The following is a 25,183-nucleotide window of genomic DNA, read 5'->3' on the forward strand; positions in this document are numbered from 1 at the left end:
CTCACCTTTGGTTGCAAAGCAGCCTAAACTCTCCGACACCCTATCTGAAGCCCTCTGCTGGATCCTGTCTAACAACCATGGGATTCCATTCCTCGTCCATCTCTTGGACGATGTCTCATCATTTCCACCCGCCGGGATGCAAGCGCCCTTTGCCACCCTGCTTCCGGCCTGGTTACCCCTCGAGGTTATCCCTTGAGTTTCTCTGAATCACTCTTGACACAAACAAATTTCAGGCTTCATTCCCAGTTGGAAAGCTCAACTGAATCAGCCTTCTGATCTCAAATTTCCTCTGCGCCCTGTGCTGCACCAAACGTCAACTTCTGTCCCTTCTGGGCCATCTCAACTTCACCTTACACATCATCCCCCAAGGGTGAGCCTTTATTTCTCACCTACTATCCATCGCTTCTTCTGTCCCATCCCTCTTGACTCCCATCTCCCTGGATAGCTCGAGCCATCCGTGACTCAACCTTCTCACCAATTGGAACGGAATCACTCTCTTTTACGACAACCAACCGACTCACCCGCACAACATCTATCTGTACATGGATGCTGCTCCTTCTGCCGGTTTTGGGGGTTTTTTCTACAATGGAAGATGGCTTGCAAATGAATGCCGGAAGTTTAGAAGCTTGGCACCTCACGCAGATACCTTCCCAACGACGGTTCCTCTATATTCAGCACTGACATTCAACTCATAAATCCTGCGCTAATACCCCTGATAGGCGACTTCCAGAGCTCCATCATCAACAGCCTATCACCTTCAACCCTCTCTCCCTACTGGACAGCTTGGAAAAGCTTCCATTACTTCATGACCAATATGACATAACCTTTCCGTCGTTCAATCTAATCACCTTCACTTCTTTCATTACTTACGCCCATTCCATCATTGTAATTAAAACACACCATCAAAGCTTACCTTAGCGGTATCAGCTTCTTTTCCAAGCCAATAACCTGCAGCTTGATAACTTCCCTTTTTAAAGGACTCCTACGTCATGAGCCAGCTAAAAGCCCTCCCTGTCTTCCTCTTACTGCCGACTTGCTGTTAATCTGCCTCCACACCATCCGTTCTGGGTACGGCACTCAAGTTGCCTGAACTCTGGAAGCCATGTTCTTGCTTGCCTTTTCGGTTTCCTCAGATGCTCCGAATTCAACACCCAACCATTCACTTCGACTCAAGCCGCCATGAAGAGGGACTCTTGGTCTTCCTCTCCTGGGGCGGTCCTCATGTGAGACAGTTTCGTTGTAGCGCTTGATGGTTTTTTGCGACTGCACTTGGGGACACATTCAAAGTTTTTGCAATTTTCCAGACTGACTGACCTTTAGTCCTAAGTAATGATGGACTGTCGTTTCTCTTTACTTAGCTGATTGGTTCTTGCCATAATATGATATAGGGCTGTCAGCTGTGTACCAACCTGACTCCTGCACAACACAACGGATGGTCCCAACCCCATTAAGAAGGCAAGAAATTCCACAAATGAACCGTGACAAGGCACACCTGTGGAGTGAAAACCATTTCAGGTGACTACACCATGAAGCTCATTGTGAGAAGGCCAAGGGTTTGTAGTGCTGTCAACAAAGCAAAGGGTGGCTATTTTTAGGAATCTAAAATATGAAACATATTTAGAGTTATTTCAAATTTTTTTGTTTACTAAATAATTATATATGTGTTATTTCATAGTTTTGATGCCTTCAGTGAGAATCTACAATATAAATAGTCATGAAAATAAAGAAAAAACATTAAATGAGAAGGTGTGTATATACTATCAGTCAAAAGTCTGGACACACCTTCTCATTTAATGTTTTTTCTTTATTTTCATGACTACCGGAACACACGGATGTCAACAAACAGGTAAGTAGCTCCTTGCACAAACACACTATTTTAACTACTTTTTTATTCATTTTGAGTCATACACTCTACAGTGCTGTGTGCTAAGGTGTCTGCTGATGTTGCATAACTTTTGGTGTGAGATGTGGAGCATGTTAAGACGCTTAAAACACAGTGTAAAGTTCTGACCCCATGCTGTTAGCGTTCAATGCTACATCTCCGTTCACGGAGCTCTGTAATGGCTGGACCAAATTTGTTCGCGTCTTCGGTACTGGCAAGTCAAGGGTAGCTTGAGCAATGAAGCTGCATGTTTAAATCGACCGAAGTTCTCCTTTAAGTATTTTACAACTGATATTCAATTTTTGCTTTTTCAGAGAATCAAGTACAGAACGAAGGTACTGCTTCATACCGGGAAAGAATTCCAGTTACCGGGATTGGTAGGTTTAAATGTCAATGATACCCAACCTTACTTGGGATAAGTATCTCATAAAGCCTACACAAAAAAGAACTCAACTTTCCCTTAAGTATTTTAATTTCAAAGTTGATTGGATCATATAGTGGAAGTATACACCTTAAAGGTCCCATATTATGCAAAATACACCTTAGAGTGGTTTTCTATCAATAATGTGCATCCCTGGCCTGTCTACAATCCCCCCTGGTATGAAAAAAGTTCATCCTCTCCCTTTTTTGCTTTCTCCACCTTTAGAAAATGTGTGCTTATACAGGCCAGTTGAAGATAGTCTGTCGGTGACGTCACCGACAGATTAGACGCGTCCCCCTAGGTTGGTGGCACTGCCCCAGGTGAAGGTTAGCCACACCCGAAGGAATTATCTAAACGGCGCCATTTTTTTCCGCTTGGTTAGAAAATGGCCAATGTACGACCGGGAAGAAGCGGTTGCAATGTCCTAGCTGAAGTTGGCAAAAAAACTGTTGATGTGTGCGAACCACTTTGAGCTGACTGTTTAACCAACTTGGGCCAGTACAAGGCAGGAGTAGTCGGCAGACTTATACTCAAAGGAATACTTGCAGACCAAGGACATGTAAGTATACAAATGTGCTGTGTGTTTCTGTAGATAAGGCTGAACTCGTGCGTGATCTACTGTGTGTTTTGCCATTGAGAACAAGGTAAGGTTAGCAGCTAACCGCTAATGTTAGCTTCTCTGACCACACAAGTTAGTGCTACAGCAGAATCATTGTGTGTATTACATTTCTGATCTTGCACATTATGTAATGCGTGTCCTAGGGAAATGTCTGCATGTGCAAGTATTTAGCTGTGTTTATTTAGCAATTTTACACGAACTAACCAAGCAGTGTCACATAGTACCAGCTAACGCTAACCGCGATCTTCCAAGCTAATGCTAACCGCAATCTTCTAGTTTGCATCAACACGGTCTCCACATGCAAACCCAGAGACCCGGTCGGTCAAGCCGTACATACACACACCCTCCGCCGGGTCTAAGTTTTCAGGATTTTGTGAAATAATGCATTTGAAAACGTTTTCTAAGCTGGAATATGTTGGCATGGGCCAGGGCAAAACGAGTGTACTGTTGCCTGCTACACAGTTTAGATTCTCTGCCCCTGACCGAGTATTCGTGATTTTTTGTTTTTAATAACTCAAGATAATGACCATATTTCCAGCTAGATAACGCACATCTCTCTCCTCCCTCCATTTTTGTGTTGCTGCGTGGTGTTACGCGTGAGTTATCCTCATAGCTAAAATGTGACTTCAGACGTACGTGACATCACTCCCCGAGACGCAAGAAGAAAGCAAGAATATATATTTTTACTAAGGAAAATGACCAAAATAATTGTAATGCACAGTGACTTGAATAAATAACTTTAATCTGATCACTGGTTTGGAAATGTTAACGCGTTAGATTACTCGTTACTGAAATAAAGAGGTCAGGTTAGAGTAATGTAACGCGTTGCAGCCTTTAGTGCTTGAATTATATTGTAACAGTGCTGTCATGTGTTATCCTATCCATATCTGGGAATTCTGTGCAGGATGATTAAACTGTGATTACTTGTTGAGAACATTTCAAATTGTTTGCCCATTTCTTGCAATTGTTTTCATGTTTTATTGTATTTTTACTGTTCAAGACTCTACCTGGCTGCACTGCATTACAGTGAGAAGGCTGATAGAGGACAAGCTACCACATCATCAGGAGTTCCTCTTTTCAAACTGAGCTTTCCAAAGTCCAGGAAGGAAGGAAGGGAGAGTGCAGAGCCAAACCCGTGAAGACAGAGGCGACATTCCGTAAGTTTTACAATCTTTTATTTGAACCTCACAAATTAAAATAAACATGGACACACAGGCATCACACAAAAGGTTGAACACAAACACTTAAAATCTGAATTCTTTTAAGATGGTTTTTAAAATAAATAATAAGGAGAATGTATAAATAAGAAGTAATTAGGAGAAATAAGAGAAACTTCACAACAGTACAGCACAAGGCTTTTTGGTTCTACTGCAATCTTCCTGTAAACATACATTTTTGTTTATTGCACTGCAGACTGCGGTGATGCACTGTTTGACCTGATCTTCGAGAAGGTTTTCCAGGACCCTGCCCCATATGTGAACGAGGTGCTGAAACTAATAATCCCTGAAGACCTGGACCACACAGACAGGCAGCACAACTCTCACTCTCCACCCCAGAGAGCCCCAGCACCAGCTTACAAAGCTTCTGTAGGCTATATTGACTTAAAGTCAGCACTGAATGTTTACACCCATGGCAACTAGATACTTTCTTTGTTATTATTTTCATATTGATATTGAAGTTAATATATAAAGTCACTTCTTGTTATTATTTCATTCATGTCAACACATGTTTACAAATGTTTCTTACAATAAAACATCTTTCCTGACTGTTCTGTGTTTTCATTGTTTGATATGTAATTTTCATGATAATAAGTAAAAGATAAACTATTAGCAATGTAAGATAGAGGAATCAGTTATGTATTTTTCATCATAACACTTTTGCGATAAATTAATAGTATTTATGTGACTAAAAGCTGACTGCACTATTCCACTCAGACGTAAAGGTCCATAGACTGTCCGATAAATGTTCAGTGCATTCTGCAGTGCAGATACATTCAGGCAGACAGGACCCAGGAGGGTCCACCATGCATGATGGTGGCTCAGGATGCTGCTGTAGACTTCGTGTAACCTAGAAATTATGAAAGGTGAGTGAGTGACAATAGATTAGAGAAAAGAGAAACAGCAAAATGACAACCTTGTTTGCCTAGTGTTCACACTTCATTGTGGTATTTCCATACAGCAGATATTCTCAGGTTATGTAGGCATTTGTACACAATTGCCACAGGAACACCTGCTTTTTATGCAGATTTTTTATTATTCATTGGAAACTATAATCGCTAATCACGTCGCATTGTTTCTTTGGTAATATATCTAAAGTTTATAAACCGTTGTAACTGGTAAAAAAACAATTCTGCTGGTAGAGAGGTGATGGGGGGGCAACTGTGGCTTACTGAAAACTTGAAAATTGCTGGCAGTAGCTAATAACAGGTCGTCACTACAAATAAGAGGTTCTCAATCAACTTACCTGGCTACATAAAGGTAAATAATATTATGGGGTTACGCTTTTGTCTTGTAACGGCTGTTGCTAAATTGCATCCGCGTTACTGCAACTGAACAGCAGTAAACACCAGCCAAGGTTTGGCTAAGCTTTATGATGTAAACACTGGAGGCAGGAGAAGGGGGCTGTTATCAGAACAACGCGGGGCAGACGGACAGTAAGCTTGTAAAACTTTCGTTAGTCTGCAGTAACATAAAAGTAATGTCGAGGTAACAAACTTAACTACTAACCACTGAGAAACATCAATGTTCATTCTTGGCTGCTTACTTTCTTCTGGAGCCTCTTGTTGTTCTGGGTCGGACCGCTGTCTGTTGTCCGGCGGCCATTACTTCCAGAAACTCCGCCGTTGCCATGGTCACATGATGCCATCCTCACGTCTACCGCAGGCAGGAAGAGGTGGGCGGCACCGTGGGGCGGCGCGCAGTAGCTCATTAGCATTTAAAGGGAAAGGCACTGAAACAGGCCACCTGGAGCAGGGCTGTGAAACTGGTGTTTCAAGAACCCTGCTGTGCTTAATCCTTCAGCTTATTTCGACCAAAGCATGTTACTAAGATTCCATTTAGACTTCAAGGAACCATATCAAGAAGCAGAAATGACCATAATATGGGACCTTTAAAACTTGTCTAGGCCCCATTCTGTTGCTGCATTTTTACATGACTTATCAATGCTGTTAAGGACTCTAATTGTATTATAAAGATATAAAGATAAAAATAAAGGACATAGTAAGACCAAATGTATATAAACCAAAAACACGGCTTAATGACATCATTAAGGATTCTGAACATATTAGCCATTGTCTTACACTGGAGGCCCGGGAGAGCTCCCCTCTGATGTTGATGAGCTGGTTCTGCAGGGTTTCCTTTGTGAACTGCAATTTTTCCATGGCTAAAGGCTGGTTATGGTAAAGGTCCATCTCCTGATGAGTTGCCACCAACGCTTCCTCTAGGCTGTCCTGGGAACAGCAAGCATGGCAAGCAAAAACAGGAAGAGTTTATTGCCTTCATGCATTTCTTCCACACTTAAACAAAAGGTGAAGAATTTCACCTTACAGCTTTGAGACACACAACACCCAAACAGCAATGAGTATCTTGTCATATGATATATATATATGTATATATATATATAGTATAGATAGTTCTTTGGTAGGAAGCATTAAGTTAACAGTTTTGATTAAAACAGGACAGAAAACAATTGAAAAACCGCATCAAACACTGTGAAGAAAAATACCTTGCCCATTCTCAGTCTGTGGACTACAGCCTCGTGGTCTTTCAAAAGTCGGTTCTGCTCACACAGTCGACCCAAGAGTTTCTATTTCAGAAAGGACAACAGGTGTTTACTACATGTATTTGGAGAAACTAATGGAAAAACAAAAAAAGGGTAAGGGTGCAAGAATGTATCACTATGAGTACATGCTTGCAGGGCCATAGGACCCACACATGAAAGCTGAACATGTTATTCTTAACCTGTCAGAACAGGGCAATCTATCTCTGATGCTCGGTCATAAGATCTGATCTATAGTCATCTTACCAATTATATATAGTGAACTTGCCTATGTGCACTCAACCCACATTGGACCTGTCCGCTGAAAAACTGTTTTCTCAGTGGTTCTCAACTGGTCTGGCTTCGGGACAATCCCTCACCCCTTAATGTCAAGCTGCGTATCTAATGTAAGGAAAATGTTCAACTTCTCAAATGCATCTAATGTATATAACACTTCAGTATAAATAAAAAATAACTAAAAAAGTACAACTATTACAATCAACACTGCACTATGTGTGATAGAAATTTTGTACTTCAAAGAGAGATGTGAACTGAAGTCTTACACAGGAATGTTCAATGTAACTGTTTAACATGACCTGTAACCTGTGATCTTGTTTTAGGCCATTTTATTACCTATGTCTGGTATTGAGTGACCACTGAAGCTTAACTCTTCCTTATCACTTCCTTCTCTGTGGAGTATTCCTTTAAGTGCAGGTCATAAATTAGGAACTAATTGAATGAAAACACACCCACAAAGAGGGATATATACCATGCTTTTCTCTTCAGATATTGAGTCTTCACTTTGTAACAGACCTGCATGTTGCTCTGTGAATGCTCCTCTTGTACAAGATTAAAACCTTGTTTGAATCTTGAGCTGACTCCGATCTCCTTCCTCCAGTTCTAAATTATCGCAGAATTATTTTAACACTATGGAAACAATTCAGTTTCCTCAAATAAAAAAAATCTAAAAAAGTACAACTATTACAATCAACACTGCACTATGTAAACAATTCAGTTTCCTCAGTAGCAGTTTTTATTCACAAAAATAAATTAAACAAAAAGCAATTCAAAAAGATTCACATATACAAAATTAATGTATCTTATCTTATCAGAAGGGAAATACTGAAAAACACTGTGCTTTGATAAAATTAAGCAGTACTCACTTCAATCTTACAGTAGGTGTAACACTGACACCATAAACCTGAGACAATCGAGTCTGCAGTCCCTAAACTGAATTTATAAACCCGGTAACTGTAGAGTATCACTGAGCTTTAGAAAGCTTTCTTGTCACGTTGCACAAGCCCTATAACCCATCACTCCCTATCACTCTCTGTTCCCCAGGAAGTACGAGTGCATTGGAGCATTATGGAATTCATATTTTGCCAAACCTCCATATTTTAGAGCAATCTCTAGCTGTCAGACATATGTTATAGTCAAGAGCTTTAACCAAATCACACATGAAAGGACTTACTGGCTCATGGTTTTACTGTGCACAGCAGTTACCCTGTCAAAGGTCTTTCTGACCATAATGTCTGTTTCTTAGATTCACTGGGACACTTCCTGTAAAATTCCTTCATGGTTTGTCCACATCACAAGGAATCTAATCATTAACTTATATCTATGTGATTACAGTTTTTCTTGATTGCTTTGACCTGTTTAAACAAACTGGAATCCACTCGGTTTTCATCATCACTGTCTCAGCAGAGCACAAGACACCTCTTGCAAATGTGTTAACCCTTTCTCATTGAATTGACACATTTTTCCCACCCTTTTGCAGAACAGTTAACACAGATGTCATTCAAGCAGTCCAAACTCCATTGTTTTAGCTATGGTAACCCACCAGAAACCATCTGTTCCTAACTATTAGAAACTACCTACATCAGTATGAAATCACTAAAGCCTCTGTTTGACACTCCTAAACACAAATCTTCAATGAGCAATCAGTCTGCAGGCCTTAATAAGTGCAGCGGCTGTGTTGTTCTTTGCCAACATGGATTGAAGAGGTCTAAGGCAGATGAGAGTGAGAAATAGGTGCAGAGGAATGTCAAGGTTGGATGGCATGCAAGAAGATTTTTCCCTTGGTTCATTGCAAGGGAGGATAATGAATGTGATGTGGATGAGGCCATGTGGCCCCATCTTCAAGACAGAAGAGACTGAGTATCAAGTGGCAATTTCTTTTACTCTACAGTAATAGATTTTGATACTTTACTGTAATAGATTTTATTTAATTTTCTTAATTTCTTATACTCTAATAGATTTTATTTTGGTATACATGTATTTTGTGTAATATTTACAGTATTTCAGTTTTCTGCCACAGCTTGAACAAAAGAATCAATGGAATCAATAAAATTTGCATCAAAGTATTTCTGAGTCTGGATCTAATTCTTTGCAATAAGGCAAATTTGACAACAAATGGCACTGGCATGAAAGTTACGTAGAGTAATAGGCCACAATGACAAGCAATGGTGCACCGATTCGCACTGAGTGCTGTATTTTGTATTTTGTTGTCCACTGTGTAATGGTTGATTGGAAGAGCTCATACACTTGTTTGCAAGTTGTGTTATTTGAAGGCAAAATTTGCTTTTGTTGCATATTTTAAATGTGTTGGCACGGTTAGAGCCTTTTGCAAACAAAATGAGTAATTTTGACCATGAGTGCCACTGTTTCGGCCTGTGTGTTAACTGTTTTGAAAATGTGGAGTTTGAGTTGACTGCTGCATCAAAGCAATCAATAAAAACTGTAATCGGATAAAAATATAAAACAGAGCAAACCTGTATCCCAGTAACAAAAGGAAGACACTGTCATTATGACACTTTTTAAACACAGTTGAAACTTTTTTATCATTTGATGGATTTTATATAATTTGGTTTTAGGAGGTGCTGCAGCCCCCCCTTTCAAAAGTCATGGAAAATGCGTCTAAAATGTCATGGTTTGGGTTTTTGGTTTGTTGATTTGTTGATTTATTTTGTAGTTATAACCTCTTGTGTATTATTATCCGGTAGCATCAGTGCTATTAGGTGAAAAAGTAAGTCTGGGTCTCAGATAATATAGCATCCTGATCAGTGGCCTAACCCACAGGTCTAAACACAGTGGCTTGCAAAAGTATTCACCCCGCTTGAACTTTTCCACATTTTGTCACGTTTTAACAACAAATGTAAATGTATTCATTGGGATTTTATGTGATAGACCAACACAAATTAGTGCATAATTGTGAAGTGGAAGGAAATTGTCTTTTGGGGTAAGTCTCTACCAGCGATGCACATACAGAGACTAAAATATTTGCCCATTCTTCCTTGCAAAATAGCTCAAGCTTAGTCTGATTGGATGGAGAGTGTCTGTGAACAGCAAATTTAAAGTCTTGCAGAGATCCTCAATTGTATTTAGGTCTGGACTTTGACTGGGTCATTCTAACACATGAATATGCTTTGAAAACCATTTGACCTTTTTAAACCATTCCCTAAACTTTTACATTTTAAACCATTCCATTGTAGCTCTGGCTGTATGTTTAGGCTCGTTGTCCTGCCGGAAGATGAAACTCCGCCCCAGTCTCAAGTCTTTTGCATAATCTAATAGGTTTTCTTCCAAGATTGTCCTGTATTTGGCTCCGTCCATCTTCCCATCAACTCAGGCAAGCTTCCCTGTCCATGCTGAAGAAAAGCATCCCCACAGCATGATGCTGCCACCACCATGTTTCACAGTGGAGATGGTGTGTTCAGGGTGATGTGCAGTGTAAGTGTTCTGCCACACATAGCGTTTTGCATTTAGGCAAAAAACGTCAATTTTGGTCTCATCTGACCAGAGCACCTTCCTCCACATGTTTGTTGTGCCCCCCAGATGGCTTGTGGCAAACTGCATGAATTTGTTTCAATGACTCTCTTCTTGCCACTCTTCCATAAAGGCCTGATTTGTGTGCATAATTAATAGTTGTCCTGTGGACAGATTCTCCCACCTGAGCTGTGGATCTCTGCAGCTCCTCCAGAGTTATCATGGGCCTCTTGGCTGCTTCTCTGATCAATGCTCTCCTTGCCCGGCCTGTCAGTTTAGGTGGACGGCCATGTCTTGGTAGGTTTGCAGTTGTGCCATACTCTTTCTATTTTCAGGTTATGATTGAATAGTGCTCTGTGAGATGTTCAAAGCTTGTGATATGTTTTCATATCCTAGCCATGCTTTAAACTTCTCCACAACTTCATCCCTGACCTGTCTGGTGTGTTCCTTGGGCCTCATGATGCCATTTGTTCACTAATGTTCTCCAGCAAACCTCTGAGGCTTTCACAGAACAGCTGTATTTACACTATGATTATGATTAGATTACACACAGGTGGACTCTATTTACTAATTAGGTGACTTCTGAAGGCAACTGGTTGCACTGGATTTTATTTAAGGGTATCAGAGTAAAGGGGAAGGAATACTTTTGCACACCACACTTTTCTGTTTTTCATTGGTAAAAAAAATTAAAACCACGTATAATTTTCCTTCCACTTCATAATTATGCACCACTTTGTGTTGGTCTATCACATAAACTCCAAATAAAATACATTTACATTTGTGGTTAAAACTTGACAAAATGTGGAAAAGTTCAAGGGGGGTGAATAAATGCAAGCCACTGTATGTAGATGTATGTAGAGTGCAATTTACATTCTTTGAACCATCTGGATGTGAGCGTGTGTTTGTATGTTTATTATGTGCATGCAGTGTTAAGTCTCTTACACTGGTTTCAATCTCATTGAGTTTTAATGTTGGATGTAACTCTCTGCTGTAGACATCATGAAAAGGAGGCACCTGTGAAAACAGAGATTGAACAAATGATTAATCATTCAGCTTCGACAGAACTACTTATGTCTCTTTTATGTGTACAACATTGTGAACACCTTTCATGATAGACTGTCTAAATGGTATCGCAATATGTATGAGTCATCATTAAAACACACACAAACCTAAAACCTAAACCTGCCATAAGTATAAATATATAAATAAATGCATAAATGCATACATAAATAAATAAATAGATAAATACATACATAAATAAATGCATAAATAAATAAATAAATGCATAAATAAATAAATGCTGAAATAAATGTATAAATAAATACATAAAAATATGAATAAAAGAATAAATGCTTTTTATTTATTTCTACATTTCTGTTCACCTACATTTATTCATTTCTGTATTTCTGTTCACCTACATTTATTTATTTCTGTATTTCTGTGTCCATATGTAAATGAGGAGGTAGGAGGTCCTAACCTCAGTCAACAGCATGATTGGTTACAGGAATGTGCTCGATGAGGGTCTACTACTTCTGCCTTACTAGTGGCGCTGATTCCTGTGCGTTGTACAGGAATGTTGCTGGCTACCAGCAAGCCCGCTCAGCTAACTGTTAACTGCAGTTGTTGATATTTGTTCATGTAGCTCTGGTTTACCCCCAATTTCCACTGGATACGTGTCCGCTGCGTTGCAGCTCCGATCCGTTTTTGCTCCGCCGTCCGCCGTCCGGCAATCCCCACCGGTTGCGGTTTGAGTCTGCTGCGGCGCAGTACGGTAGACAGCTGGCTCACGAGGCAGAGGAGTTCCCGCGATAATCACATGATCACTCACGACCGCAGTTATAGGTCTGTGTTATTAAAAACAATAACACGAAGTGTTCCCGACCGAGGGATTAGCAGAAGAGCTTGTGGTGGTCTCTTTTTTGAGATTTGTGTGCTGGTGTCAACACCAAGTGTTTTATTTTGAAAGGTAACCGGATGCTGTTTGTTATTTTAGCGCTTGACTTCCTGCCTGCTCGGTGCTAAATTCAGCTGAATTGCTGCGTCGTGCTCCGGCATCCGCCAGATATAGAAGTCCTGCGTATCTGTTCCGGAGAGCTCCGGACTGCCGGAGCTGGGACGGAGCGGATACGCAGCGCAGCGGACCTGGTGGGGATTGACACATTGACTAAAGTGAAACGTATTTGCTCCGCTGGCGTGGCGGAGACGCAACGCAGCGGAGACGTATCCAGTGGAAATTGGGGGTTAGTAATGAATTTGACTGGCGTTCATTTTAACTTGCGAGGGTCCCAGGTGTGCTGGTGGTGTGGTTTGAGAATCCCGTCTGGAGAGAGAGGGGTCCTCAGCCATGTCCGCTAACCAGGAAAAACATTCTGCTCATCGCTCCAAGTCATGTATATGTGTATTCTAGACGAGCGCTACAGAGCACAAATCGTCCAAAAGTGCATGTTGTCGGTCTCATATCTTTGTCGTGAATGTCGGTACTCTCAAATAACTCATGGGTGGAACAGGCTGAGGCATTTGTTCACGCCGAGCGGCTCGAGAGCAGCGTGGAGACCCCTTTTAGCTCTTATGTTAGCTGTTAGCTGCTCGCTGTAGCGCAGCATCCAGGTTACCTTGTGACACCGGTTACTATCGGGTATTTTTCATTCCGCACTGCGTTCAAATGGTTACTTAAAGCCATCGTTCCGAGCCGCATACATTGTTATTAAGTTGAAGCTAAGTCAGTGTGAAAACTGTACACTGTCATACAGCCTGCTGGTCAAACAGTCTGCAGAGTACGTTGACATCCAGCCCGAGCTCAGCGTGTGGTCAATCAGCTGTGGCAAATCATGAGACGTCCAGATCAACCTGTGATACAAACACCAGTAGCGACAATGGTTCATAGGAAAGCCCAGACATGTATCTCACTCTCGATGGTAACATGTGTCAACAGTTAACCTGGACGCTACGCTCTCAGCGCTACAGTGAGCAGCCAACAGCTAAAAGCTAACAGCTAACTGCTAACAGCTAACATAAGAGCTAACAGCGGTGTCCACGCCGCTTTCGAGCCACTCTGCGTGAACAAATGCTTAATACTGTTCCACACACGAGTTGTTTGAGAGTACAGAGATTCACAACAAAGATATGAGACCGACAACATGCACTTTTGGACGATTTGTGCTCTGTAGCGCTCGTCTAACAGTGGTTTGCAAGTTGCAGCCCCGGCATCTCCATGTGGATAGAAGTGTTCAAGCCACGTCAAAACGAATACACATATACATGACTTGGAGCGATGAGCAGAATGTTTTTCCTGGTTAGCGGACATGGCTGAGGACCCCTCTCTCTCAATACAGGAATCTCAAATCACACCACCAGCACATCTGGGACCCTCGCAAGTTAAAATGAACGCCAGTTAACCTGTCACACTGGTCGGGGCCATTAACCTAATTGGAGCTGGTTTACAACGTTACAGAGAGCAAGGCTTGGGATCAGGAATCGTTTGCTTTTGACTGGCTCTCCGATTTGACCAATCATGCTCTTGACTGAGGTTAGGACCTCCTACCTCCTCATTTACATATGGACACAGAAATACAGAAATAAATAAATTTAGGTGAACAGAAATACAGAAATAAATAAATGTAGGTGAACAGAAATACAGAAATAAATAAATGTAGGTGAACAGACATGTAGAAATAAATAAAAAGCGTTTATTCTTTTATTTTTACTTTAGTACATTTATTTCAGCATTTATTTATTTATTCATTTATTTATGCATTTATTTATTTATGCATTTATGCATTTATACATTTACACAAACACAAATGCAAATCATAAAACACAAACGCATATTAGAAAACACAACGGCAAATCAAAGAACACAGCGGCGAATCAGAAAACACAAACGCAAATCAAAAAACACAAACGCAAATCAGAAAACACAAACGCAAATCAAAAAACGCAAATAAGAAAACAAAAACGCAAATCAAAAAACACAAACTCAAATCAGAAAACACAAACGCAAATCAAAAAACACAAACGCAAATCAGAAAACACAACGCCTGCTCCGTCCTTTGAACCGGAAGGACACGGTTTACATGTTACTAAATAAGAGCGCTGCCAGTGACGACTTACGTGCTGCTATAAAAGAATATTTTGATGCAAGACATGGATATGATGATGTTTGATGTTTTATGATGTTTCACCTATTTCGGCCATAAGTGGTCATATTGACTGCACATCATTTTGCGCGGTTCGCTGCTTTCATTGTCTCTTGTCTAACTTTGTTAGCAGTCTCCAGCTGCGCTGCTTTGTGAATTTACTTGTTAGTTACAGTTTTTGCCGAATGCTTACACACATGTTGCAGGCTTTGGCTCACTGTGTCATAACTTAACACACAGGTCGAGTAAGACACAGCACATGTAGATAAACTCATAACTTATACGGCAAAATGAAACTCTTGAAACCAAACCTAACAATCCCATTTCAAAACTGTTTTTAGCATTGAAACGTTGAACACATGCACTATTGTTTGCAATCTTTCCTAGCAGCAACAACACACAGATGTGCTTTATGCAAAACACAGCTGGATTCAGTACTTTGGATGGTTTTTGACTTTAAAAGTCTTATACAGATTTTTTTTTGTGAAAGATTGATCCACTACAGTTGATCTAGACACATGAAAACTAAATGGAGACACTTCAGGTGTTTTTTTTTCTGTCTTTCAGGTTTTTGCAAAAGTAAAAAAAAACAAAAAAACACAAAGAAGTGGTACAACTAGAATGTTCTACAAAACATAGTGTTGTAATGGAGCTATTGGAAGATATTTAGGCTATGGATCTTGTCTCCTGTTGGCATTTGGCTACATCACCTCATCCACATCACAGGCAATGTCCTCCCTTGCCAAGCAACGGGGGAAATATCGCCTTGCATGTCGTATCCAACCCTGTATGGACCTCACCTCAATGTCGCCGCATGCCTCTTCCATGGCTTGTAGAAAAGGCCTGCGGGCATGTGGTTGACGGTCAGAAACTTTCCAGCGCCATGCTGAAAAGAACTCCTCAATTGGATTCAAAAATAGGGTGTATGGGCTGTGCAGGTAGTCAAGTGGTTAGAGCGCATGCCACATATGCAGTGGACCCTGGTTCAAATCCAGCCGAAGGACCTTTACTGCATGTCACACCCCCTCTCTCTCACCTTTCCTGTCTATCCACTGTCAAATAAAGGCGCTATGCCTTAAAAAATGGGGTGTGTGGTGGCAAGTTGAGTGCAATAAATCTATTATGGTTGATGAACCAGTCCCGGACCAGAGCAGCCCGATGGGGACTGACATTATCCCAGAAGACAACAAACTGGGGCTGCTCTGACCTGTCCTGAAATACTGTGTCATGAAGTGTGTCCAGAAAGCGAATAATGAGGGCTGTGTTGTAGGCCCGAGGATGGAGTGGTGATGCAGCGTCACTGTTGCCTGCTCTCCTTCTTCGTCCTCTTTCTCGTCCTGCTGCTGCTCTTACTCTCCTCTTCCTTTTCTTGCCTCCACGTTTCCAAAGTTGGCACAAAGGAGCTGAGCTCACATCAGGTGTATCTGTAGTGCTATGGCTGAGACTGATTGGTCTACAATTAGATTTTAAATGTGTGTGAGCCTGTGTGCTATTCTAATTTTAGTTGTGTTTTGTATTTTAAATAGATGTGTTTTCCCAACGATTGCATGAGTCTTCCTTTTTGAGCAATGTGTCTTATGTAAAAAACAGTGTGTAGCGTTTTGCAAGAAGTATATATTGTGTTTGCAGGGTTGGTGCTTTTGTTTAGGGCATAGTCACCAAAGTTAGAGGTTGTGGTGCTTTGGGCATAGCAACCACTTTTAGTGTTTAAGCATTAGGCAAAAACTGTAATTATTACAGAGTTTTGTTATATCGCCTGTTTGGCACCACTGGCAAACAAAAATGGGAGTCCCCCCCCCCCGTGAAACAGCGAGCGGGGCTGAAGGTATTGGAGTGATGCGAATCTGACTGTGTACCAGGTAAAGCCGAGGAATAATGTCTGCATCCTGAGCAACGTGCACACAGGTGTGGGCACCTTTAGTGGGGCGAAGGCAAAACCAGAGTCTGTGGTGGACTACCACAACACCTAGTACGGCGAGGACCCAGACCAGATGGCGAGGCCGTACTCTGTCAGAGGCGGTACGGAAGATGGCCAGTGGCAGTCTTCTCAATCCAAAATTGTCAGCCCACCCCCAGACTGAAGTTAGGGTTTAGGATCCATCAAACCTGGTTTGCAATTTGTGAGTAGCCTAAGAGGAAATGCTGCATGAGAAGCTAAACATCATCCAATATACTCACAGCTGTACCTTTAGATTTTGGTATGAGTTCCCGATGATAGTAGAAAAGGCTTAAATTATCTTAAATTGTCATTTGTGTCAGGTGTGTCAGTTGTGACATTGTATCACATGGCATGTATAAGCATAGCAGGGACTTTAAGGCATTTAAATGAGGCTAAAATATTCAAACATTTTGATACTGGACTGACAAGGGCTCAGAATGTACCTAAATAGTCCCAAACTCATTCAGGTTCTTCAGGAGAGAACCCATCTGTAAAATGAAATTACTATTGTTAACCCATTAGAGAAGCAGCTTTGTTGTACAATGTAGTGTTGCTAACTTAACCTGCCTCACTGTGGTGCTTCCTCGCTTGAATTGTTGCTGTTGAGGAGCACTTTCCCTTTTGGGTAACTATGTAAATTAGGTGGCTTCCCTCAAGCACCTGGTGATTAAACTCAGATTACAGACCTGATGACAAGCATTTGGTACATATACTGGTACCACATGTTCCTGTAGTAAATTCCTGTGGTACTTACAGTTTTTCTCAATTGTTTACACACAAAAACTGATACTTGAGACACAATGACCCCAACATGTAACTAATGCACCAACCCCCTGAACCAAGTCTGCTAAACTAGAGGCACAATTCCTGCTTTACACTCAAACTGCAGTTCTAAAACACACGTTTTCAAAACACTACACACAATTCTCTGTGTAGGATAGTATATGGGCTTCACCTGGGCAGCACCATAAATATATATAATGTAGGAGATATATATATCATATATATATAAGTAGTGTAGGAGACACTGCTCACACACTACTTATATATATATGATTATTAATCACTGACAATTAATATTTAATTAATTTAATACTTAATTAATTTTATTTAATACTATGAGACCCTAATCTTAATTCTCTTCAAGTTCATAAGATAGAAGTTAGAACTTAGACAGAAGTCAGAACTTTAGACACCACTCATTCTCACGTGTGTGGATCCATCTGCATGAAGACGTTCAGCCGGTTTTGTCTGGGAGTCAGGAGGCACTGAAGTTTGGTGTTCTTGAGAGTTCTGGGTTGGACTACGGCACGGCGCGTCGGTCCAGTAGCCAGAGGGAAGGCCGGTACTCTGTTGAGGAACTCTTGGTCCGAAGGCCCAGCGAGTTTTCCGCCTTGGGAGCGCTGGGGGCAGAGTCAGTCTCGGCTGGGAGCACACAAAGTCTCTTTTTGTTTGAGACTCGTTGCAAGGCTTGCAGCGCTCTTCATCAGATGATCACAGTCTTGAAAAAGACTTTTCTTGGTGGTTTCAAGTAGTGGTACTCAAGTTCTGATTCTGAAACTAATTCAACTTCTTCTGAATCAGGCGGTGATACTTTAAAAGTATAAAATAAAATAAAAAAGAATTTGTTCTATTAAAAACTTGAATAAAAGTAAAATACTTAAAGTAGGGATTCAATTCGCTTGTCTTAGAGCTTGTTGCAAAAATAAAAGTAAAGATCACTTTAAAAATAAAAATAAAAATGAAAAACAAAGAAGAGAAGAGAGAAGAAGGAGAAGAAGCAGGGGGAGAAGAGGACAGGGAGAGGCGAAGAAGAGAAGAGAGAAGAGGAGAGTGTCTGTTTTATGACCTGCAGCAGGCAGACTGAACGGGGGGGCCGGCTGACAGTGTCACACCTCCTGTGATCTGCGTTTAGGCTCCCAAAAAGTTAATCCAACTATACTATTGTATTTAACGTTTTGAAATCGTGTTTTAACCTTCCCAAAACTTCACCATCTTAAAAGTCGAATTTTTGCCTTCGTGAAAAGATGCAACATGATAATGATCATATGTCATTCAAAAGAATTATAACCTGATTAAGACATGAAGCACTAAAGTATACAGCATATAACAGTAAAGTATACAATACACAGTAGAACCAAGGACTTATACATATTCCTTAGTTAGTAGTTCTATCTTTAACAAAACATATCAGACATTTAACTGGTAAATAACACAAGAATTACACAAGGAATGATGATCTCCAAGTCTCTCCTCCATTGACAAAGGGGAGGAGTGGTTTCTGTTGACCTCAAACTTATTGAGTAATAAACTTCTTTTGGGCTTGACAATAACATGGGAAAGATCTATTGTATGACCTTTTTACGCTATTTCGGAATCTGCTAAATTTAAGAAATTGAGATGTAGTTTATTAGTTATTTAGGACGCAATTGAATTTGGTTGAGAATAGAAGACAGGAATTGGAATGTCAGACCCAGGAACAACAATGGTCGTAAATAATAGTTGGACATGTGAGGAGAAGAACACACAGATAAGGTTTTCCATTAAGCCTTCCCCCACTGGAGAATGTTCCAGAGGGAGAGACACGTAGATTAGTAAGACATCTTAAATCACCACATCTATGTTAGAAATCAGTCCTCCTTTTGGTGTGACCAAAGAAAACTGTATCGGGCTTGACCTTGTTTGACCTGAGGAAAAGGGGTTCATCTTCTTTGGAGGAAGGGGAACAGACCAGATGTGCTTAGTCGTTGTAAATTACTAAAAGAAGGTCTCTGGTGATCTGTTTATTGCAAGAAAAACAACATCTTCCCACTCGTGGAGAGGAGAGGATTTTGCCAGGCCAGGATATGGGGGCTTTCAGTCCCATATGCTGGAAAAAGGAGTCGATTTGGGTTAAAGGTAATCATGGCCGAAATGAGACCACTTTAAGATGCAGAGACAAAGGCTTGTGTTCCAACACCTGCATTTGGCACAATTTTCATGAGGAAAATCTCTTGCTTTCACAAAGAACACTCTGTCATTCAAAATTCTAAAGTGAATTGCCCTACTATGCACACTGACTCATCAAATGGGCAAACACCTGGACACCCTACACAACACACTCATTCCACCAGATCAGCTCAGGTACGTTGTCATTTGGGACAACGCAAGTTTCCACTGGGCTGCTCTGGTTCGTAACTGGTTCACTGCCCAACCACGCTTTATCTCCCTCCATATTCTCCATTCCTTAATCCTATTGAGAATTTTTTGTAAAGTGTATGACCGAAATCCACAATTGCGTATACCCCTTCTCCAAGCTATGGAAGACGCATGTGGATATATAGCAGTTGGTGCTTTTCATGGCTGGATTCACCATGCTAGGCGATGTTTCTCTTGCTGCTCTGCCAGGGAAAACATGGCTTGTGATGTGGATGAGGTGTTGTGGCCAGACCGAAACAGAGGAGAGCATGCTGCACAGTTTTTTTTTTTGTTGTTTTTTTTTTTACTGTAACTGTGTACAGTAAATTCTTCTGTTGTTGTGTATGTAGACCGTATATTCTTGTATATGCAACTTTGTGTTGGTTGGGATGTACACTGTGTACATTGTTTTTGTGGGAAAAATAAAATGATCTGTTACCATGTATTTGTGTGTTCTGAGTATAAAAACAATATTCTCAAATATTTTACAACACACTTATGTATGTACTGACTGTAGTAAGTGTAACTGAACAAAAAAAGTGTTTTCCATTCATCATAGTGTTTTACATTGAGCACATCAGTGTTCAACTGGTTCTTATAAATGTCTATTTATATGATGGTTTTTGTGTGTCATTTGAAAACAAAGTACCATTTTGAGAAGAAATAACATTGTTTTGAATGTAAAGTTTCATTTTGCAGGAGAATTGAGGGGTTTTGCCCATTGTGTGTGTGATTTTTGATTTGTGTGTAGAGTTCTGAGAGCATGGGGCATGCTTTCAGAAAATGTGTGTAAACAATCGAGAAAATCTATAAAGGGGTTTGTGTGGTATTTTGAAACGTTTACCACAGGGCTGTACCTCAGGCACTGTGGTACTTTACCATACATTTTGTGGTACTTTACCATACATTCTGTAGTACTATACTATATATTCCGTGGTACACTAGCATACAGTCTGTGGTAGTGTATTATACATCCTGTGATACTATACCACAATATACCATATACTGTACTTTACTATACTATATCATACACAACTACAACAAATCTAAACCCAACCTTTAAAATATTTATTTTTAAAATAAATAACACCATATTCTCAGAGGACATATTTTATTTAAATTTATGAAATATGCAGTATAAGAAACACAGAATAATAAATGCAAATACATTTGTTGAATTTAATCAATCAATCAATCAATCAATCAAAGCTTTATTGTCATTAAGCTGTACCGACAAAAGTAGTGCAACAAAATTAGATAAAGTTTCTCCAGAATCCCATAACACAAACACAATAAACACACACAATATATAAATATAATAATTTAGAACAAAACTATAACATGACTATGACTAAGGGCTCGGGAAGTGCAGTAGTCTAGATCAGCAGTTCAGCAATCGAACAGCCTGTGGAAGCTGTTGATAAATCTGTTAGTTCAGCCTTTTTGACTCCGGAACCGTTTTCCTGATGGCAGCAGTTCAAAGAATATGTGGAGAGGTTGGGAGGCGTCCCTGACTATGTTCAGTGCCCTGCTCCTGCAGTGGCTTAGGAGCAGTTCTTGGACAGAGGGGAGGGAAACTCCGATGACCCTCTCAGCTCCTCTAACTATTCTCTGCAGGGTTTTTTACTGCAGCTGGAGTACCATGTCGAGATACAATACGTCAGAACGCTCTCCACCACACCACTGTAGAAAGTCCTGAGGATGCTGGTGGGGAGAGAGGCTTGTTTCAGCTTCCTCAGGAAATACAGTCTCTGCTGGGCCCATTTCATGATCCCTGTGGTGTTCTTATTCCAGCTTAGGTCCTGCGAGATCTGCACTCCCAGGAACTTGATGTTCTCCACTCTCTCCACTGTGCGGCCACTGATGCTGAGAGGAGCGTGCTCAGGCTGTGAGAGAGCCGGGAAATTCCGGCTGTATCTTGAAGATTATGTTTTAATTGGATTTACGTCCACAAGTTGCAACCCACCCAAGGCACTGTGTTTTTTCTGTGGGGAGAAACTAGCTAACAGTAGCATGAAGCCAGCACATCTGCAGCGTTATCTTAAGACAAAACATGGATGTCACGTTGGTAAGCCAGCTGACTTTATAAAGAGGAAACTGTCTGAATTCAGATCATCTCAAGACACGATGCAGAAGGCCTCCACAACATCAACCAAAGCCCTGGGGGCCTCTTATGCAGTGTCTTTGCTCGTAGCTAAAGCCAAGAAGCCATTCACTATCACTGAAGACCTGCTCCTTCCAGCAGCTGACGTGCTGGCTGAGACTATGCTGGACAAAAACACAGTGGAGAATTATTGACTGTGCCCTTTGTCAAATGACTCTATTTGCCGCAGAGTAGATACACTGGGAACAGACACTGTCGAGCAAGTTGTGGGAAAACTTGGCGACTCTTGGATGCTGGATGAATCCACAGATGTCAGTGGAAATGCACAACTTGTTACTTTTGTGAGGTACGTTGATACTAACAACATTATGAGCACACGATTCTGCAAAAGTTTGGAGGGAAAAACAACAGGAGAGGACATATTTGATGTTGTCAGTGCCGCTTTCTGTGAAAACAGTTTGAGCTGGAAATCCTGCAGCAGCATCTGTACGGACGCATAAATGACGGGCAGCGCAAAAGGACTAATAGCGTGCATTAAAAAAGAAAACCCCAACGTGGTGTGGACTCACTGTGTCATACACAGGGAAGCATTGGCGTCCAAGAAAATGAGTCCCGTGTTACATGACGTTTTGAAAAGCATCATCAAAGTGATCAACTTCATTAAGTCAAGGCCACTTAATGCACACCTGTTTTGCCGCCTCTGCGAAAATATGGGGGCTGAACACACACAACTGCTGCTGCACACAGAAGTGCGCTGGCTCTCTCAAGGGAGAATACTCAACCGGCTGTTGGAATTAAGATCCGAAGTACACGCCTTTCCGATAGAGCACAGATCTCCCCATGCCACCTTGTTCCAGGACACAGACTGGCTTGCAAAGCTTTGCTATCTGGCAGATATATTCAGCAAACTGAACGAACTGAATATGGCTCTGCAGGGCAAGGACTACAGCATTTCAAACCTGTATGACAAGGTGGGTGGCTTCTCGAAGACAGCAGAGCTGTGGAGATGGGCCTGTGAACAGGAGGATTTCACCTGCTTTCCTCTGCTGGATGATTTTCTCTCTAGCGAGGATGTGGACAGAGCTCCAGTCAAGTTGGTTATAGTAGGGCATTTGACCAAGTCGATTCAGGATTTTCATTCCTACTCCTAACATGGAGGAGAAATCTACACAGCTGGATTGGGTGAGAAACCCATTTCTCTGGTCCGAAGCAAAACAAAGCAAGCTCCCTGTCACCTATCAGGTCCACGTGTCTCACTAAAATGTCTCACTAAATGCAAAGACACTCAGTTCAGTGCAACAATTTTGATTCTTAAAAAGATATGTTAAGATGATAAATATTTTTATTTTTTTATTTTTAGCCTATTTCTGCTTTTATTTAAAATTAAGTTAATCATTTCTTTTTGAGAACAGATCTTTACTATGATCCCAAAAGAGGACACTTTATGTTGATATTATTTTTATGTGCACACATCTTTATTTATAATTAAGTTAATTATTTCTTTCTTTTATTAGCTATATCTTTTTATTTCCAAATAGTTCAAGAGAGACCACCACTTTGAAATGGTTCATTTTATAGTTTTAAATGGTTTTATGGTCATTGTTTTCACTACATTAGTTTGAATCACTAAAATGGTGATGACAAATATTTGCAATACATTTAGTCATGGAATATTAACATTTAAAATGTTTAAAATTGTTGTTTTTTGTTTTTTTTTCAAATGTTTTAATTGTTTATGTGTTTATCAGTTCCAAAGTTTAATAATCAGACACTGATGGCTCAGTGCTCTGTTTTAAGCCATTTGTTTTTTGACCAAAAATGCTTTGCACTGGTTAGGAGGTAAAAAATATTTCACAGGAGGTACATCACTGAAAAAAGTTGCTGCTTGCTGATTGGTTTTTCATGTGCCTGCTGCGCTTCAGCAGTGGCTTGTAAGCAGGCACCAGCACAACAGATGGTGGGGTGGCGGCAGGGCGTTGCCACCAGGTCCAGCATGTTCCCTCCTCTGTCCACAACTCGCTTGAACTTGGGGAAAACAGCCTTTAAACTGGTGTGGTTGAAATCTCCTGTCACCACAACAAAGCTGTCTGGGTGTTTAGTCAGGAGCTCAAAGATGGCATCATGTAGCCCTCCAAGTGCCTCGTTAGCATTGGCTTTAGCATTTTTGCTAGGAGCTATGTAAACAACGGCTACATCACTATGGTGAAATCCCTTGGCAGATATAGAATGGCTGGCATTTCACGATGAGGAACCTGTCATCTGAGAGCATTGTTTCATGGCTAGCGTGGCATTTACACAGCAGTCTTTGTTGATAGAGATACACAGGCCCCCTCCCGCATCTCTGTCCACTCGGGAAGCCGTCATCCTCTCCAGCTGTATGGCCGCGTCTGGTATATTGTCCTGGAGCCATGTTTCAGTGAAAGCAAACACACAACAGTCTTTCTAATCTGTGGGCTTCTTTCAGCAGACGTAGCTCATGTAGCTTGTTGTCCAGTGATAGAATAGAGGGGCTATTGAACATTCTCTGGTGGCCAAACAGAAACAATTTTTTGGATTATTTTATTTTCCTTTTTAACTGTTCATTTAAAATTTTGTTCTTTGCTTCTTAAAGGACATGCCGAGATGTGCAATGAAAGTAGGCAGCAGCCATTGCTGAAAAAGAGGCAAGGCAAAATTCCTTAGCAAATACCTTAAAACTTAAAACTGTTATCCTTGACAATAAAATTTGGTAAAAATAATCCATCATGCGATTTAAGCAGCACATAAAATTTAAGAAAGATCAATGAAATGATGTCAGAGAGAAAAGGTGAGGACCACTATCTATCATTATTAAGTTGGTTTTAATAATTCTAATAATAAGCTGTTGTCTGTCAATTTTGACCACATCATCCCAACAGCTTTTAAATGTCTTAATGGACAGCAATTAAATTGTTACATTGTGTCTGACGAGGGACACAGACATATGCAAATAAGAACAGCTTCACTGACACTAACACTAATTGCCTTAGAGCGTTGCTAATGCTAATTCAAGTGTTCATCTACTAATGCAAAATAAGCAATAACAATTTGCGCTGGTAATTTAGTGATGCTAATGCTATTTATGCCGTTCATTTGCTAATGATAAATAAGAGCTAGCAATTGGCGCTAGCAAGGAAGCAATGCTAATGCTAAATTAGCGCTAGCTGAATTAATTTAAGTAGCAAGCTATCGAGTAAGCGGAATTTAGGATAGGGAAAACCTGGCCTAATTGACATATTTGTTCTCTACAGCATGTATCTAATGTTAGCTATAACCAGCTAAAGTAGCCAATTTAGCTAATCCATCTGTGATGAGAAGAAGGCTTAACTAAACTGCATATTAAAACAAATGAACTTGAAATCACCT

At 40.7% G+C, this 25,183-nt stretch overlaps 1 protein-coding gene across 1 annotated transcript in view; it reads right to left on the reverse strand.

Moving 5' to 3' along the window:
• The window catches only part of plekha6 (pleckstrin homology domain containing, family A member 6), a 164,941-nt gene that overhangs the window by 25,240 nt on the left and 114,518 nt on the right, over positions 1 to 25,183 (reverse strand). The window contains 3 exon segments of the mRNA XM_030421348.1: positions 6,221 to 6,370; positions 6,646 to 6,726; positions 11,386 to 11,457. Coding sequence (XP_030277208.1) covers positions 6,221 to 6,370; positions 6,646 to 6,726; positions 11,386 to 11,457 — 303 coding nt within the window.

The sequence above is a fragment of the Sparus aurata genome, chromosome 6, assembly GCF_900880675.1.
Source record: "Sparus aurata chromosome 6, fSpaAur1.1, whole genome shotgun sequence".
Classification (NCBI taxonomy): Eukaryota; Metazoa; Chordata; class Actinopteri; order Spariformes; family Sparidae; genus Sparus; species Sparus aurata.